General features: G+C 34.3%; 1 protein-coding gene across 2 annotated transcripts in view; it reads left to right on the forward strand.

The window, feature by feature from the left end:
• SUZ12 (SUZ12 polycomb repressive complex 2 subunit) overlaps nucleotides 1-12,345 on the forward strand; it is a gene marked incomplete at both ends in the record, with an annotated part of 38,048 nt that extends 25,703 nt beyond the window's left edge. For both annotated transcript variants that reach the window (XM_079726200.1, XM_079726201.1), the window contains 8 exons: nucleotides 2,957-3,062; nucleotides 6,469-6,646; nucleotides 8,147-8,238; nucleotides 8,448-8,591; nucleotides 9,073-9,230; nucleotides 9,613-9,811; nucleotides 10,290-10,369; nucleotides 12,000-12,345. In XM_079726200.1, the coding sequence (XP_079582326.1) occupies nucleotides 2,957-3,062; nucleotides 6,469-6,646; nucleotides 8,147-8,238; nucleotides 8,448-8,591; nucleotides 9,073-9,230; nucleotides 9,613-9,811; nucleotides 10,290-10,369; nucleotides 12,000-12,345 (1,303 nt within the window). The remainder of the gene's footprint in view (nucleotides 1-2,956; nucleotides 3,063-6,468; nucleotides 6,647-8,146; nucleotides 8,239-8,447; nucleotides 8,592-9,072; nucleotides 9,231-9,612; nucleotides 9,812-10,289; nucleotides 10,370-11,999) is intronic.
• Between the last annotated feature and the right edge of the window lie 7,280 nt (nucleotides 12,346-19,625).

Here is a 19,625-nt window from a genome sequence, read left to right on the forward strand (position 1 = left end):
AAGAGGAAATCATGGGAGAATTTTCTCCCAACTTCTTTTGAAAATTTCCAAACCTATAAAAAAGTTGAAAGAACAATACAGGTAGTAATTAATACCCATGTACCCTTCACCTAGATTCATCAGTTGTTAACATTTTACCACATTTGCTTTATTTGTGAGTGTATTTTTGTGACAAACCATTTGAGGGTTAGATCATGACACTGGATTTCGTTCCTTATTCATAAACACTTCATTCAGAGTGTATCTCCTAAGAGCAAGGACATTTCCCTCCATAATCACAGTACGCCTATCATATTCAGGAAATTTAACATGATACAAAAAATACAATACTCTCTCCCCAGTTTCCTCGATAATGTCCTTTTCTGTTCCCTACTCATCCCAGTCAAGGATTGCGATCTGTCAGTTGCCATATCTATTCAGTCTCCTTCAATTTGGAACAGTTTTCCAGCCTTTTTTTTTTTTTTTTTTTTTTGCCTTTTATAACAACACTTTAAATACAGGCCTGTAGTTTTGCAGAATGTCTTTCAATTTGGACTTTTGTGATTGTTTCTTTACGTTTAGATTCGGGTTAAACATTTTGGGCAGGAACACTAATTGGTGATGTGTTCTTTGTGCACGTCACAGACACAGCTGATACTAGGTTTGATCGCTTGGCTAAAGTGGTATTTACCATATTTCTCCATTGTAATGGTCCCTTTTCACTTTAATTAATTAATTTGCAACCTCTGTAATAATTAATACATGAAACTGGATAAATGTCCTTTTTCTCCCAATAGTCTTTTTTTTTTAACGCAATAGTTTAGCATCCATTGATGATTCTTACTTGAATAAATTATTCTGTGGCGGTGGCCACATGGTAACTTTCTATCAGTTCTTCCATGTTTGGTTTGTTGGCATTTTTCTGTGAAGAAGAGCGTTCCTTCTCTCAACCTTTTTTTTAAATCAGTATGGATTAACGAATTCCACTTTTATTCAGTCTGTTTTAATCTATTGATGTTGCTATTTTAATGCTCAAATTGTCCCAAATTTGGTCAGGAGGAGCCCCTCCAAGCAGGCTCCTAAGTCCCTTTGACTTGTTTTTATTTATTTATTTCCTTGTTTTCTGGAATATTCTAGATGTTCCAGGCTTTACATTCTCCTTTTCCTACCTCTGCTCTGGAATTGGCTATTTCTTCAAAGGGTCGTAGTTCCTTTCAGTAGAGGAGAAGTATTTGCCAACCAAGATCTGAGGAGTTAGATGTTTTAAAAATTCTTTTTATAATCTCTGAGAAGCTAAAGTCTCCTTAAAGAATGACCAAAATTCAAAAGCCATATCGAAAGAGTATGAAATATAGAGTGAAATAAAAAAACTTCTTCTGAAAACAAAAACACCATCATAAGCCAAGTCAAAATAAAGATGACAAGTCAGGAGAAAATTAATTTCAACTCATAATATATAGATAGATGCCTCATTCCTTTAATATAAAAAGGTTATACTAAGTAAAAAAAACACCACAGGCCAATAGAAGAATGAGGAAGGGATATCGTGAAAATGTTTACAAGAAAAGAAAATATATATGGTTTTTAAACAACTAAAAGGTAAAACATCTGAATATAAAAGTACACTGAGATGTCATTTTTTCACTTACCAGTTTGACAGATATCAAAAAACTTGATAAAGCACTGTTGATGAGGCTGTGGGGGAAAAGGGCCTCTTCATACACTACAGGTAGGAGAGTACACTGGATTGTAGCTATCACGTGTTCAGCCATAAAATAGAATATTATGTAGTCATGTAAACATGCAGGAGGAAAAGTCCTTTCCATTTTAGAAGGATACTAATGTATTACCTATTCAAATTAGTAAATAAAATTAGCTTCTAAAAATATTAAGTTGAACAGCCTTGTTGATTGATATATTATTGAAGTAGAATAAATTCAGTAGCACAGCATAAAGACAAAAATTCTTAAGGCTCAAAATCATTTGGTGTTAAGAGTCAGACTTTGGAGGCAGATTACCTAGATTCTGTTGCTAGCTCTGGCTACTTACTGTGTCATCTTAAGGCAAGTTATTTAACCCTCTCTATGCCTCAGTTTCTTCTTCTGCACAATGGAGTAAAAGCATCTACTTCATAGAGGTGTTGGGAAGATTAAATGAACTCTGTAAAGTCTTTAAAATAGTGCCTGGCACATAGTAAGCACTCAATAAATGTCAGCTAATACCACCTAACAGAATTTCTCTAAGACTGATGAAGAGATGCCAGATTCTTGATATACAATTAATTATTGAGTATGGTTGAAGAATGGTATTTAGGTTAGTAGTGTTTAATTGTATGGAAAAAATAACATAAACTATGTATACACACACAGATATGTACACACACATTAAAACTATACTGTGAGTATGGGTAGAATTTAATCGATTCTTCGATTCAACCAGTATTCCATTTATTCATTCACCTATGAAATGTTTATTGAGCACCTATATGTGCCAGGTGCCCCCCAGGATCTTACAGTTAATTAGTTTACTGGTCAAGTATAAAAGTCAAGAATTCTAGTTCAAGTACTTACAGTAGTTAAAGATAACAGAGACATAATTCTTAGCGGTTCCCTAAGGCAAGTATTATAACACCATTGTTAACCTTGATTTTAAAAGTATAAAGCCTGCACACATGCTTTATACTTAACGTTTAAAACTTAGCAAGTTTTAAGACCTTAGGCATATTATACTTTAAATGTTTAAAGTTATATCTGAGTAGCTACAGTAATGAAATCATTCTCTAGTAATAATTATCAGTACAAATCATTAAAATTTCTTTTGTCAGGAATGGAGTGTAGGTATATTTTTAAGTCTTGTTGGGTATGTAAGCTAGTTTATAAATTTAATAAATGCTTTTTAGTATAAATCTAAAGATGTAGAATTTGTGTACTTACAGTAATACTCAGGTTACTTTAAAGTGTATGTGTTTGTCTAACAGGCGCTTACAGCTTTTAGATGGGGAATATGAAGTAGCCATGCAGGAAATGGAAGAATGTCCAATAAGCAAGAAAAGAGCAACATGGGAGACTATTCTTGATGGGAAGGTATGGACTACTTAGAAGACTGAGCACGTTATAGTTATGAACTCCCATTTTTGATTGATGTTTTCTTCCCCAAATGCAAATTCACATTGGAAGGAATTCATGTTGGAAGGAAGAGTCCTTTTTTTTATACTTTGAAAAACACAAGTCAAAATTATCTAGTCAGAGTATTTAATGGAAGGCATCATCCTTGGAACCAGACTGCCAGCTTCAAATCTCCACTCCTAGCTATGTGGCATCTGGCAAATTACTTAATCCCCTGTGTGTCTCGGTTTTCTCATTTGTGAAACGAGGCATAGAATTGATGGGTTAAATGAAATGATTAAAGATGCTTAGCACCGTGCCTGGCATAAAATAAGTGCTCAATAAATGTTAACTGATATTTTAAATTCCATTCATAGTAACAGCAGGTAACATATGACTAATAAATTTATCAAGAAATCTTCAAATCTTAGATGAAGCAGGCTTAAAATAACTCTTCTAAGAGACTTAAAAAAATAAATAGGCATACATACATTTCTTGGATAGGCAGACTCAGCAGAATACTGTCATTTATTTCTAAATATATTAGATCAGTGTACCAGCACAAGCAAAATCCTGATTTTTAGGCCTTAAAAAATTAGTCTCAAGTTAACCTAGAACAATATGTAATAATACTAAGGAAAATTATGGAAAAGTTTTCTGAGAACCTTTACTTACCAGATAATAGAACATAGTATAAAGTTAAAAGAACTTAAATTTATGGTAAAATCTTAGCAATAGATAAGCACATCACTGAAGCGTAGTCTTGAAATAGTTTTCTGTATATCTTGAATTTAATCTGTGATAAAATAGGTATTAGATCTGTGTGGGAAAGATAAGCTGTTCATTATCCATGTGACAGAATTGGTCTCTAGCCATCTGGAAATAAACTTAGACCTAAGAAATTCCAGAAGGCTCATAAATGTAAATGTGAAAATTCACACTATATAACTTCAGAAAAAAATATAGGTGAATATTAATGTAATCTTGCTATGAGGAAAGCCCTTCTAGGTATGCTACAAAAGCTAGAAAGCATAAAATGAAAATGACTAAAGTGAATCATATACTGCACAAAGCTAAAGTTAAAAGCAAATGATGGACTGGGGCTAATATTTGTAACATAACAAAAGGCTAATATGAATATGCAGTTAATAAAAACATAAGCAATCTAATTAGAAAAAAATGGATAAAGAACAGTCTGACAGTTTTTAAAGCAACAAATATAGATGACCAGTAAGCTTTTAAAAAGATATTCAACCTTACTAGTATTCAAAGATACGCAAACAAAATCAGAGATACTACTTTTGACTACTAGTTTGACAACAGTTAAAAAGGGTTGACAGTTTCTAGTTGGAGACGTGAGGGCACATGCTCTCAAATAATGCTTTAATGTAAGAATAAGTTGGTATAACCTTATTGGAGGGCAGACTGGCGATACGAATAAAAATTTTGATTGTGTATATAATTATTAACAGTTTTATGTAACAGTTAATTTTCATTCTACAGTTTTGTCACAAGGTAGTAACTGTTTAACTGAAAAGATGTAGATTACAAGTCTTGCCTGAAAATTTTAAATAGTGAAAAATTGGAAACACCTTAACTCTCAAAAGATACATTGAAAGAACAATACTTTGACAAGAAGATTTCCGTGATATTTAATTTTTATATAATAATACATCCACCTTTTATAAAATTAATCATAATAGTGGTTACCTCTAGGTGATGGGATTTTAAATAATTTTTATTTCTTTATGTGTATCTACAGTGCTTGAATTTTCTGCAGGTATTTATTATCTTGCTGTTTTAAATTTCTTTTTTAAAGTTTGTTACGTTTATCCATGGGAAAATAAGGATTATTATATGAGTTGTTGGGTTTTCCCAAGAAATTGAGGCAATATGAAATGGGTATCCTTTTAAGTCAGGTCATATAGATTTGCTTCTTTTTAACAGCTCTGTGTTATTCTTTTAAATAATGTCCCATAATTTACTAAACCAGTGTCACTTCAATGGATAATTTGATTATTTTAATTTTTTTTACATTTTCAAAAATGTTGTAGTGAGTATACTTGTATTGGGTTGACCAAAAAGTTCGTTCAGGTTTTTCCGTAAGATCTTAAAAAACCCAAACAAACTTTCTGGCCATCCCATACATGTATCTTTTTGCATTGCAAGTATTTTTATAAGATAAATTCCTAGATATGGACTCAACTGTGTCAAAATTGGTTTATATGATTACACTTTCACTTCATTCCAGTCTAAAATGATAGTTTTAAGAGGATTATTTGTAATAAAGATGTAGAGGGAGATTAGACTTGTGTGGCAGTAAAAATAAATAGGAGCCCATTGAAGGTTTCTGTAAAAGGGAATAGCATGAAAGCAGTCTTTGAGAAGATTATTTGGTCTCCTGGATATGGATTGGGAAGTAAAAATTAGAAGCTGGGAGAGCAGCTAAGATACTGTACTGATAAGATAGTAAGGATCTATACTTGATGATTATGTAAGAAAAGCAGAAGCAAGAATAGGGGTCAAATGTAATTCTGAAATTTTTAGTTCAGGGTCACTAGTAGACTGATAATGCTTGGAACAAAAATAATTGTACCTGAGAAGGAAAGAAAAGATAATACATTCACATCTAAAAACATATTTTAGTTCAGGGTGACCTTGATACCCAAGTGGCAGTGTTTAGAGCTCAAGTATAAAGAATGGAGAACCAATTTGGGATCATCTCTCTAATGGGTAAATCCTTGAGGATGGGTGAGAGACTCGGGCATATGGCTAAATGTTAGCTAGGAATTAAGGAGGCCAAGAGAAGAGTGGTTTTATAAGTGACTAGAGGTGGAGGAGGAAAGCCAAGATAGTTCAGTGTCCTAAAATCCAAAGAAGAGAAGTAAGGGCAGTCGCCAGTGAAGCTGAGAGAAGTCAAGGAAAATTACTAATTGTTTTAATAATCATTCAGTTTACACAGAAAAAGTAATTGGTCATCTAAGAGAGGTTGCAGACCAGTAGGCTTTGGGTATCATAGTTTTTTTGTTTTAATTTTTTAATTACCAACAAATAAAAATTGGAATATTTCTCTTGGAAACTTGGAAAAAGATCTGAAAATCTGGCTGTGTTGGGCCATTGTTTATATGGGGCAACAATTCAGCAATTGCCAATAAGTAGTCACTCTTGGAGACAATCTGAGCCCTCCAGTACTACAGGCTCTACTACACTATACATTTATTTTATTTGCCTGGCCATCCATGTAGGCATTTGGGGTTTTTAAGGAAAAATCTGTTAAGTCAAATTCACATTAACATGTCATAATAAATATTTTCTTTTTACTCCTACAATTTCTTTCAGTTCATTATTTGGAATCTTCACTGTTTTCATGTTTTTTCTTTTTAAGAGACTGCCTCCATTTGAAACATTTTCTCAGGGACCTACGTTGCAGTTCACTCTTCGTTGGACAGGAGAGACCAATGATAAATCTACAGCTCCTATCGCCAAACCTCTTGCCACTAGAAATTCAGAGAGTCTCCATCAAGAAAACAAGCCTGGTTCAGTTAAACCTACTCAAACTATTGGTACGAAAACTTTGCTGTCAAAATAATGCTTTGCAGAGTTAGGACTTAGGCTTTAGATTAATTAGTTTGTGTTTTGCTCCAGTAATCTTTGGGAAGTATTATTTGACTTATTAGGCATATTATGAGTAAATTAGGGTTCTCCTATTATTAGTCCTTTACTCAAAACCTTTGTGCCAGATGTATGTGGGAATTTTGGGGGTTTTTTGGTTTCTTTAATTTTATAAGTGTGGTATAGTATATAGGATATATGCTGTATACTATATAACACCTCCAAATTAGGTTTATAGATAGCCTTATGTCAGTTTAGGGTTTTTCCATTAAATAAATTTGTCTCCATTAAATAAATTAAATAAATTTGTCTCCATTAAATAAATTAAATAAATAAACTCATGAGAAAATGATTGTTTTTCAGAGCTTTTTAGATGTTGGAATTGCAGCTTTAAAGGGCTTTGGAACTGTATGCTTTTAAAAATTCATATAAAAATTTGTTTATGTTATGGAACTGACTTCATTATTTCAGAGTGTTTGTACAATTTTAGGGCTGGAAAAGGATCATCATAACCTGAATTTTACCAGGTTAAATTTTGCAGTAAATTTTTAAGAGGAAAAACATTTACAAATTGTAGCAGTTAGCTCTGCTTAGTTAAGGCCCAGGTTGCAGTATTCTTTCATTTTGTTTATCTGCCTGATAAGAACACTGTCCTTGACCTGAGAGCATCTGTATGTTTTTATCTAAGACTGTTTAAGAAGGCAGAAGGCTTAAGACAGCTGTCTTTGACATATGCCACTCATGTCCATTAATTGTGTGCAGGTCACTGTAAGAGTCAGATTCAAGAGATAAAAGAAATGACCCATGTCAGAGGAAAGATTTCCCAAGTAAATTGTGGTCTGGGCACTTCTCAAAGAATTCTGTGGCCAAGTAGATAAAAGAGTTTCAAAGAAACTGAGAAGAAGAGTTTTATACAAAATTGTACATATGAAATGATTACTTATATCAGGGGAAAGAAAAATTTTTATTTTTAAGTCAGTAAAGTAATATACCGGAATTATTAACAAATGATTACCTTTTGGATTTGGAATGATATTAGTGCAATCACTTTAATTTCTGTTAAACCAACATTTAGTGGATATCTGCTCACTGCTGTGCACTGGGAATACAAAGTCCAATCAAAACCATGCTCTGACCTCAGAGTGCTGAGAGCATTACAGTGACTACATATAATTACTTGGGGTTATTTTTAGAATGTTTTAGGACATTATAGGTGGTTTTTAAAGGAAAAAAAAATGGCTCCTGCCAATAAAGACCTTACTATCTGATTAGGGTTGCTGATTAAGGGGATTGTTCCCCTGAACATCAGTTGAGGGTGAGAACAAACATTGTATTAAATACCACAAGAAGAATTTTGTGAAACCTTTATTGTTTAATTATTTTCACAAGATGTATTACTTCACTTTTAAGAAGCAACTATTTTCATTAAATACAAAAGTATGTGTTTTCAGCTGTTAAAGAATCGTTGACTACAGATCTGCAAACAAGAAAAGAAAAAGATACTTCAAATGAAAACCGACAAAAATTAAGGATATTTTATCAGGTAAACAAAGCTTACCCTTCTTTTTTAAGTAATCACGAGATGCCTTTGTTTTGCATGTTGTATCTGAAATATTTTGGCATATTTAAATAAAAAGAATGCCTCTGACTTGATTTTCCTTTTAAATTGTTTTAACTATTTTTAAAGGTAATAATGAAACAAAATATCTTGAGATTTGCTGTTCTTCTTTTTGTTTTCTGTTATTTTTAAAGTTCCTTTATAACAACAATACAAGACAGCAAACTGAAGCAAGAGATGACCTGCATTGCCCTTGGTGCACTCTGAACTGCCGCAAACTCTACAGCTTGCTCAAACATCTTAAACTCTGCCATAGCAGGTTTATCTTCAACTATGTGGTGAGTGACTTTCATCTTTTCTTACTCATAATATATTGTACATTATAATACAATTTGACTTTCAGAAATTGTACTTTATGCAAAATACCAAAATCTCTACACTGATGGATTGCTTATGCATGAATTAACAGTGAATGATTCAGAGTTTATGTATATTTGCACAGTACACCTATAATGACTCACATAATCCTCACACCAGCTCTGAATTAAGTGGTAATTTCCTTATCCTTGCTCAGTCAAGAAATCATTTGTACGAAGTTACCAAGCCAATAAATGGCACAGCCAGGATTTTAACATAGATCTTTTTGACTCCAGGTCTTCTGACTTCCTGTTCACCATGCTGGTATGCCTAGCATATTTTAGTTTTTGAAACATTAAGAACCCACAAGTACTTCTTAGTTAATTAAGTTGGAAGGATAGGTATTTAAGTTAGGATAATTAATATTTTCTTTTCCTAAACACCTTGCCATTTTTGTTACAGTATCATCCAAAAGGTGCTAGGATAGATGTTTCTATCAACGAGTGTTATGATGGCTCCTATGCAGGAAATCCTCAGGATATTCATCGCCAACCTGGATTTGCTTTTAGTCGCAATGGACCAGTAAAGAGAACACCTATCACACACATTCTTGTGTGCAGGTAGGTAAAAAAGTCATACAACAAAAATTTATTCTGACTTCTATTGATGATGTTGGAGGAACAAAGGGAAGCCAGACAAAGCTACATTTAGGTGGGAATCCTTATTTCAGTATTAGCTAAGCCTCTGGGGTGGTATAGTGCTGTGTAACCCTCCCACGGCTCCTGTTTCTACAGAGGTTTTCTCACTTCCTCCTTACAGCTTTTTCCTGTGTTGTTAATGTTGCTACTGCCCTAGTGGTTATAGGGGGATTCAAGTGTCTCCCAGTGGAAGTTTGTGTGTGCATACCTAGGTAGAAACCTGTAGGAATGGAATGTACTCTATTTCGGGGGTGTGAGCCTTCTCTGTGTTACTTAACATTACATCAACATTGCTTTTCATTAGGCCAAAACGAACAAAAGCAAGCATGTCTGAATTTCTTGAATCCGAAGATGGAGAAGTGGAACAGCAACGAACATACAGTAGTGGACACAATCGCCTGTATTTCCATAGTGATACTTGTTTACCTCTCCGTCCACAAGAAATGGAAGTAGATAGTGAAGATGAAAAAGATCCTGAATGGCTAAGAGAAAAAACCATTACTGTAATTATTATTATTATTGTTGTTGTTGCTGTTATCATCATTATTGTTGACAGTGACTTTAGAATTTTATGATTAAATGATTTTTGTTTGAAAACTAATGTTTAATATGAATTACATTTTGATTTAGTATAAAGGAGCTTTTTCTAAATTAAGGAATTCAGGAATCTACAATTTTTATAATTGTGTCATTTTAACAGTAACCAACTAAAGGAAATATAGATTTTCTTCTTGTGATTCTGTATTGTGTTTTTTCATTTTATTTAAAGGTAACTGTTGTCATAACATAGAATTTCCCTTTTAAAGTTACTACCTAAATAGATGATTTTAAGAAACATTGCCACTTTGCTATATAAGTAAGTTGTGGTATTTTTAGTTGCAAAAAATTCTATTTTTGACACAATTTTTTCTTAGAAATACCAATTATACTTATTCTGTATCTAATAGATATTTCTTCTTTTTCTCTTTTTTCTTTTTAAAGCAAATTGAGGAATTTTCTGATGTTAATGAAGGAGAGAAAGAAGTGATGAAACTCTGGAATCTCCATGTCATGAAGCATGGGTAGGGTATTTCTAAATTCAAATATTCCACTTCCTTTACGTTCTTTTCGTTGCTTCACATTCTATAAATCTGTTAGACCCTTACTTAAAATTCTGTTTAGATATAATTTGTCCTAAATATCCTAATTCAAGTATTATAAAGAAAAATGGTTATCCTCCAAGAATGTTTAAGGAAGGTGCTAGCTCCATCTAACAGGTTTTTATTTAATGTCCTTTTTTTAAAAAATGATAATCCAATTTTTATTCCTTTTATTGCTAGGGGATACATAAATAATACGCCATGTGCTACACACCTGGAATTCCTGGAAACTATCACACTTATTGCCACAATTTTTAAAAATTGCTTAATTATTCAGAATAAAATATAAGCAGCTTTTCTGATTTCTTATTAGCATTTCATAAAGCTCAAGGTAGAACAGTCCTTATTTCTTGTGCCTTTGTGGCTGAAGCATTGTTTTTCCTGCAGATCTGCTTCCTTCCCTATGTGAACTATTTACCTGTCAGTACATATATTTTTCTTCTCTACCTTCATTAGTATTAGATCCTCATATAAGGCTTTCTTGTATAGCACAAGCATGTAAGGTTTTTTCATTTATAGTTAAATAAGTGGGAGGGGGCACTTTTGTTTCCTTACTCTTGGGGAGTGAAGAGGAGTTGGTACATAACTTCTAGTCCAGATGTCTGGGTGCATGGCCTATAGCCTTTTTTTTTGTAAACTGCCTTGAGCTAAGAGTATTCTTCACATTTTTAGTGGGTTGTAAAAAATTAAAAAGAGGAAGACAACAGAGATCATATATGGCTTGCAAAACCTAAAATATTTACTATCTACCCTTTTACAGAAAATGTTTGCCTGATCCCTGGTCTAGTCACTAAAACTCAGTTGTGAGTGAAGTATGTATATGAAGGCTTGCCTGAAATCTGTTTTTCCTTTTGTCCTGATATGCCAGTTTCAAGATAGAATTTTAGTCAGATTACTTAATTGAGTTCTGTTTTAATTCCTGATCCAAATCTGTTAGCATAACAACTACTGGGTTCATGATACACTGGCATTACAGACTGGCAGGTATTTGGTAAACTATTTGGATTTTATCAGATCTGCAGGCAGGCTTTTACAGGCTCTGTTAGAGTCTCAGTTTCAGTCGGTAACTGAGCAGCCTTCTCCTATTTTAATTTGCTTCTCAAATTTTATTCATTGCTTTCCACCAAAACAATCACACTGTACCACATTTGTTGTGACATCTTCATCTTTTCAGAGGTTTACCATGAACTGAAAATGTAGAGGAAACACTGCTTCTGAAATAGGAAACTGAGAGAATAGTTAGTATTATGTAGTTAATGAAAGTGGTGCTGGCAAGAGAAAATGTTTTATACTTTTAACTGCTGAGTTCCTATTTTGTTAGGAACAACAGAAATGACATCTATTTAAGCTCTGGTTAAATTTGTTTAAATTTCTAAAACTGTAAGCTCATTCAGGTGATTGAATCTCAGATTCAGTATAGTTTTACTACCTGTTAAGTCATCACTTAACTGGATTTGGATATAGTCTTAATGTTCTATAATGGTTATCACTGGCATTTGACAGAAATGCTTTGTATTGCTATTGATGTTTTGTGTTGTTTTTTATTAAATAGGTTTATTGCTGACAATCAAATGAATCATGCCTGTATGCTGTTTGTAGAAAACTATGGACAGAAAATAATTAAGAAGAATTTATGTCGAAACTTCATGCTTCATCTAGTCAGCATGCATGACTTTAACCTTATTAGCATAATGTCAATAGATAAAGCTGTTACCAAGCTCCGTGAAATGCAACAAAAATTAGAAAAAGGAGAATCTGCTTCCCCTGCAAATGAAGAAATCACTGAAGAACAAAATGGGACAGCAAATGGCTTTAGTGAAATTAACTCAAAAGAGAAAGCTTTGGAAACAGATGGTGTCTCAGGGGTTTCAAAACAGAGCAAAAAACAAAAACTCTGAAAAGGCCTAACCCCATGTTATGGACAAACACTGAAATTTCATTCTAGGGAATTCAGCCTCTAGGAAGAGTCTTGTTTTTGTTTTTAATCATAAGTTCCAAACAGGCACTGTCAGATGAAGTAAATGATTTCAACAAGGATATTTTTTATCAGGGTTCTATTTCACTTCATTATGCAGCATTACATGTATATCAGTTTTATTGATGTCATTAAAACATTCTCAAGTTTGAGCATGAAAAGCAATACTTCAAAGAAAGTATTTTTAACTTCAACAATTGTCTTATGAAATATATTGACTTGATAATCGAGAAATTATTTCATATATTTAAATTATGGTTTTTTGCAGTTGTGACTGGCTGTTTTTCTACTTTAATTGTGAGACATTTTCTTGGGGAGGGAAAATTGGAATGTGATTCCCTTTTTTAGAAATTGAAGATTTTTGTGAAATTATGTTGCATTACTATTTGCAGTCAAACCTTGATCCTTGATTTGAAATCATTTATCAATTTGGAATGAAAAATTACGACATAAGATATTTTACATGATGTAAGTTCATTTTACAATTTAAAAATAGCACTTCTTCATCTTACGCCTGTTTGAGAGCATGTTAATTTTTCACATTGTCGATGGTGAAATGTGTTGGCTTATAAGGTTACTGACCATCCATTTGTTTTTATGTGGATAATTTTGGTGCATTGCTCACCCAGTATATTTTTTTAAACTTGAACATTTTGCTGGCTTTTTTTGTTTCTTGTTTTTCTTTCCCAATTAGGTAATCACATGGAAAATTCAGCTGTCCATATCTCTTCATTAGGATTGTAAACCAAGGGAAGAATGAGTTCGAGGTTTTTAAGATGCCACTTTTGAGGGAGGAAATGTTCTATAAAAATGAATCAGAAAATGATACAACTTTTTTTTCTTCACAAGGATGTCTTCGTAATGTATTTCACGATTAGAATATCCAATACAAATAAGCTGACTTGAATCGTTTTGAGCAATTTTGCCCTGTGTTATATGTGTCTTATGCACATATTTGCAGTTGGATTTTCTCCAACAGAAAGTGGTTTCACTACTGGCACATTAACAAGCACCAATAGAGTTTTTGGTCCAACTCCAAGCACTGTGGTTGAGTGACATCACCTCAATTTTTTATTATCCTTAAAGATAAATGCATTTTCATATTCTTTATTTATAAAGGATCAATGCTGCTGTAAATACAGGTATTTTTAATTTTTTTATTTCATTCCACCACCATCAGATGCAGTTCCCTATTTTGTTTAATGAAGGGATATATAAGCTTTCTAATGGTGTCTTCAGAAATTTATAAAATGTAAATACTGATTTGATTGGTCTTTGAGATGTGTTTAACTGTGAGGCTATTTAACTAATAGTGTGGATGTGATTTGTCATCCAGTATTAAGTTCTTAGTCATTGATTTTTGTGTTAAAAAAAAAAATAGGAAAGAGGGAAACTGCAGCTTTCATTACAGACTCCTTGATTGGTAAGCTCTCCAAATGCTGAGTTACAGTAAACTCTGATTATGCCTCTGGATAGTGGATTTCGAGCATTTTTCTCGGGCTTTAATTTGCTAATAAAGCTGTGCACATATGTAAAAAGAAAAAAAATAGATTATTTTAGGGGAGATGTAGGTGTAGAATTATTGCTTATGTCATTTCTTAAGCAGTTATGCTCTTAAATGCTTAAAAGAAGGCTAGCATTGTTTGCACAAAAAGTTGGTGATTCCCTCCCCCAAATAGTAATGAAATTACTTCTGTTGAGTAAACTTTTTATGTCATCTTATAATAAAAGCTGAAAAAATCCCTTTGTTTCTATTTATAAAAAAAAAAATTCTTTTCTATATGTACCCTTGTTAAGAGATTTTGAAGAAATCATGTAAGATGATAAAGCATTTGAATGGTACAGTAGATGTAAAAAAAAAAAAAATCAGTTTAAAAGAACGTTTGTTTTTACATTAAATGTTTATTTGAAATCAAATGATTTTGTACATAAAGTTCAATAATATAAAAGCTGTATTCTGTTTTGTTTTTGTTTTTTATTATTATGCATTGTCAATACATGCACAAAAATTTGGGCTCGGCTAAGATAGTAAGGATCCAAAAAAATTACACCCGTCAGAGCTAATAAGAAATTAAGAGAAAAATTAATGTGAAATCCTGCTTTCAGTTCTAGTAACATCAGTTGCAACTAGTATGCTATTTATGGTATTACATAAATATTTTAAAATTTATAGTCCAGAGTAATGTCAATATTAGTTAACCTAATGTTAATTCATCTTTGGTTTTTTCAAAGCCCATAGATTAAGAGTGGGATACAAATGATAACGTATAACAATATATTATATAATAAAATTGTATACTACATCCAGTGAGGTCAATAGTTTGTTGAAATTAACTTAGAAGAGTTGAGGGAAACCTTACAGAAGTGTTGACAATTCCACTGTGCTTGCTTTATTTACAAGTACTAGCTTGCCTGTAAACATGTTGCTTTGTATTCTTTGAGCTGAGCACCCCTCTGCTTCCAAAGCTCACTGTGTTTGTGTGTGTTTCTTTTAAGCACCTGTTTCCTTTTCATTAGACTGCCAAGTCAGTCTCACTGGCCTTAGTACTGCCTCATGATCTTAGTTGGTGTTCAGACATTTGCCACATGAACTGAAGGCTTTACGTGCCATGCTAAGTGACTGGATTTCAGGCAGTAGGAAGTATTTGGAGATTTACTGCACAGACATGACACAAACCCATTTGTGTTATAGGTGAGCCATGGTTACAAGAATTTGGGAGGGGAGAAGCTCTACAGAGGGAGAATCACTAGGATGCTGTTGTAGTCCTCCAGGTGAAATATCCAACTACTAGAACACTGCCTGTCGTGAAGTAAGTGCCCAAGAAGTAATCACTGAGTGGTGTTTGTTTCGGTGTGAAGGAATGAAAATGAACTAATACGCAGTGACAAAGCCAAGGGAGGAGAGTTTCAAAAAGGAAACAGTAGTGCTGTAACAGAAAATGAGTATGATACCACCTTCAAGGGAGTTTAGTGATAGAAAACAGGTTTAATGAGCTTAGTAAATGGAAAATGAGTTGGAGAAGTTCATCATGAAGATGTGAAAAACAGGGCCATAGGAAGAAGGAACAGGCAAAGGAAGAGACCGGGGAGAGTGGATGGGAAGGTTGAGCAAGTATACTGAGGAAGACACAGAGAAGACCAAAGATGCAAGTTACCAGAAAAAGGAAGGAATGAGATCAAGAACACAGATGGATTTAGCTTGCTAATAATACTGTTGCTAAAAAATGGGGAAGTGGGTACTCAGGACATTTCTGGTGGGAAAATAAATTAGTACCATCTCTGGAGAGAGCAATTTGGTACTCCCCATTAAAATCACAATGCGTTTAACCTTTGCCCCAACAATTTCATCTTCAGGAATTTAATCCTACAGATAAACTGGAACACATGTAAACTGACAAACTGTGACCACTGTTGAAAAGAGCAGATTAGACACAAGTCATCAGGAGACTGGTTAAGTAAGTTATAATCCATATAAGTGGAAATATTCAGCCATAAAAAGGGGATCGGGAAGGTTTGTTTTCAACCAATGTGGAACAAATGCCAAGATACAAGTTCCATTTTTTTAAAATTTGAAAAATTAATATATGCCCATATTTGCTTGGGTTATAGAATATGACAAAGGATACACAAAAGCAACTGCTTTCAGAGAAGATGGCTGGATGAAAGGACAGGTATGAAGGCGGCTTTTCACTGCCATTTCTGAAATCTAAATGTACTGCCTATTTTCTGTAGTTCTTATATTTAAAAAATCTAAAAAAATAGATAAGGGAGTTCAAGAAGAGGGATGATTTCTCACTGGGAACCAGGTAAAATGGATAAGTGGTTAGCACAGAATTGGAACATAGTAAATTTGTATTAAGTAAAACGGGAAGTTCACTGTGAAGAAATAGTTTCTAAACATTCAATTTATATTTTGTTTGTTAATCTAAATAGTATGCTGATCTTAGAAAAGGGGAAATACATGAGGTTTTATTAACTATACCAAGTACCATATTAAAACGGATCATTGATGGTTCCCAGTTGTTGACAGCGTAAAAGTCATATTCGTCCTCCCTGATCTGAATTCACTATGTTTTCAGTCTTCTCTCTCATGTATGCAGTCTCCCCTCCAACCAGGTGAGATACCAGAGTACAGCATGGTACACACCATGCATTCGGGTGTTCTCCGTACATAGTCTACGATCCAGTTTCTGGAGCATATTCTATTCCTATGTACTATTTGTACAAGTGTAAGGTTGATTTTTATACAGAGGTAAAAATTCACTCAAGTCCATTCTTAGGCAAACAAGATTGCTACTTAAGTGTCACATGGATGAATCACGTTATAAAGTTGGTTCTAGAGAACAGGGTGGCTATCTCCTGGACTACTATATTTCATCTGTTCTCTTTTCCCATTTCTGACTACCATCCTATCCACATGGCAAAGCTTCAACCAGGGGCTACCTGCAGGTGCACCATCTCCTGGAATCATATTTCTGTCCATGCTACCCCATTCTTTTTCAGAACCCAAATAGCTTCCACCTGCTCTTGTAGCATGCTACCACTAGCAGCCGTTCTGTCAATCATCTGTGAATGTGTGCCAGCACTTGTCCTAAGCACTGGGAATGAGAAGTTGAATAAGACTCAGATCCTGTTTCAAGGATTCTCCCAGTCCCCATGGATCAAAACTACAGTCACTTCTTTCTCCTCCTGTCCCTAAACAATCATATACCTCTCTGCTAGATTTATTGCTCATTACTCCAGAGAAGGGGTGAAGTTATACAGATAGCAGAATAAAACCTTTTTATATTTTGAGACAAATTTTTTTTTTTTTTTTTTTTTTTTGCGGTACGCGGGCCTCTCACTGCTGTGGCCTCTCCCATTGCGGAGCACAGGCCCCGGATGCACAGGCTCAGCAGCCATGGCTCACGGGCCCAGCCGCTCTGCAGCATGTGGGATCTTCCCAGACCAGGGCACGAACCCGTGTCCCCTGCATCGGCAGGCGGACTCTCAACCACTGCGCCACCAGGGAAGCCCAATATTTTGAGACAAATTTATGAATCACGTAATACAAGTACCTAGAACGTAACAGGGGTCCAATAAATCTTAGCTTCTTCACTAATTCAACTAAGATTTTCTTCTGAATGGATTCTGTCTATCCCTAATTCTCATTTTGGGGGCTGGTTCTTCTGTGCAGCCCTGTAGGGAAAGGACCAAGGTTGCCATGTGGGTAATTAGCCTTAAGGAGCCTTACTTATTCGTTAAATACTTCCTGGGCGCCTACTGTGGCCTTTGCCTTAAGCTAAGCATGAGGATCAAAAGATGAATAAGCCAGACATTGTTCCCGTCCTCATGAATCTTAAATTCCAGAGAGGGAGACATTCACTCATGTTTTAGTAAGCCATATTTCCAAGTGTCTAATCTCCAACTGGTGCCCTGAGGCATTGGGTAGTGTGGGCAGAGGGTTATTGTGGTAGAAGAACTGATAGTCGATAGCCTTGGATTTGAATGCCAACCTTGGTGCCTTTGCAGCTTCAAAACTCATAGTTACTTAATGACACTGAGTTTGTTTCTTCAACTGTAAAATGGGATTAAAATGCCCCCTTCAACAAGGGATCTAGCACAGTAACCTGCTCTTGGTTAGCATCATTGTTTCCTTCCCTATGGCCACACGGTTTTGCCAACTTCAATCCTCAGCTCTCACCTCTAAAGAAAAACCATATGCTTGCTCCCTCTTCCACAAGCTGTTTTAAGAACATGGAGAAGTCTCCTGAGATTACATTAACAAAGTCTAATTCTCTACAAAACTGCAAGTTTTCTAACATTGCCTTATGTAAGACTAATGAATAGAAGTGACATAGAAAGGTCACTTTTCATTTAATCAACATGAAATTCCATGAGAGATAGGCTTTTGTGAGAGATTAGTTTTATTTTGAATATGGTTTTTGTTTTTTAAAAAGAAAAGTACTGGTTTTAGTTCAAAAGTATCTATCAGATGCCCATATATCAGGAAATGTAGGGTAATAAGTAGATCCCAGACTTTTGGATTTCATAGACCAGTAATATACATTCAAAAAATTTTTGACTTTTTGTCAGATAAGATTTATGAACAAAACAAGCAAACCTGACATCTACTGTCACTTTCATGTTATAGAAGGACACAGTACAAAAAGAGCAAGAAGGATAATTTCAGAATAAAGGAGAGTCTTTCAAATAAAATCTAGATTTACCAAAAAAATTACTACAGAGACTGGACTTTTGGTTACTTTGGAGCAGTTACTCCCAAATCTGCCTTCATAATAGAATAATTTCATTTCTTAAAAAAAAAAAAAGTGAGTGCCACTAGTACCAATTAAATCAGAATTTTTGCTATTTTTAAAAGCTCTCCAGGAAATTCTAACATGCAAGCAGGATTGAGAATAATTGCTACAGAAGATACAAAAGCTCAAGGAATTTATAATCTAGTGGGTTTAAAGCAGGTGTCAGAAATTCATCTACCCATAGGGTCAGGAGTTAAATGAGCTATGTAGCTGAGTGTTATACCAACCTAGGAAGACAGAATAAAGAGAAGATACCACAGTCTTCCAAAGAGAAAAAACATACAACCTACAAACGAATGGGCACCAGAACGGCATCAACTTTTGGTTGTATCCTAGGTGACAACAGAGCAATGCATTCAAATTCTGAGGGGAAATGATCTCCAACCTAGAATTCTTAATGAGTCACAGTCAAATGTAGGATAAAGAGATTTTCAGACCTCCACCTTTCAAAATATTTACCTCTTGGGCACCCTTTCTCAGGAAATGGAGGAAGTGCTCCACTAAAATAAAGGAATAATCCAAGAAGGAGGAAGACATGGGACACAGGAAACAAGTAATGCAGCAGTAGATTTGAGCTGAGCAAACTATCCATTCTGACACTAGTTGATTTACATACATATGGAAAGTTCTGAACCAGTTTAGGAGATACCTAAATGAGTGTGTGACCGTCAATCACAGTTGTCACAATAGTTCTCAATAATTGAATAAATCTCACTTCTTGAACTAAATCCTTCATATTTAACACAGGAGCTAGATGCTCACTCTGCTCCCTCTGCAGGAAAACCCCTCATAAAGAGATGTATTTACCTTTCATCTCTACTTCTATTTTTGTTTTGATATTAAAATCTATTATATAGCTTCAGAATTCATGCTTCTGAGAAGATGGAATAGCATAATTTCCCTA

The sequence above is a fragment of the Hyperoodon ampullatus genome (genome assembly GCF_949752795.1).
Source record: "Hyperoodon ampullatus genome assembly, chromosome: 19".
NCBI lineage: Eukaryota > Metazoa > Chordata > Mammalia > Artiodactyla > Ziphiidae > Hyperoodon > Hyperoodon ampullatus.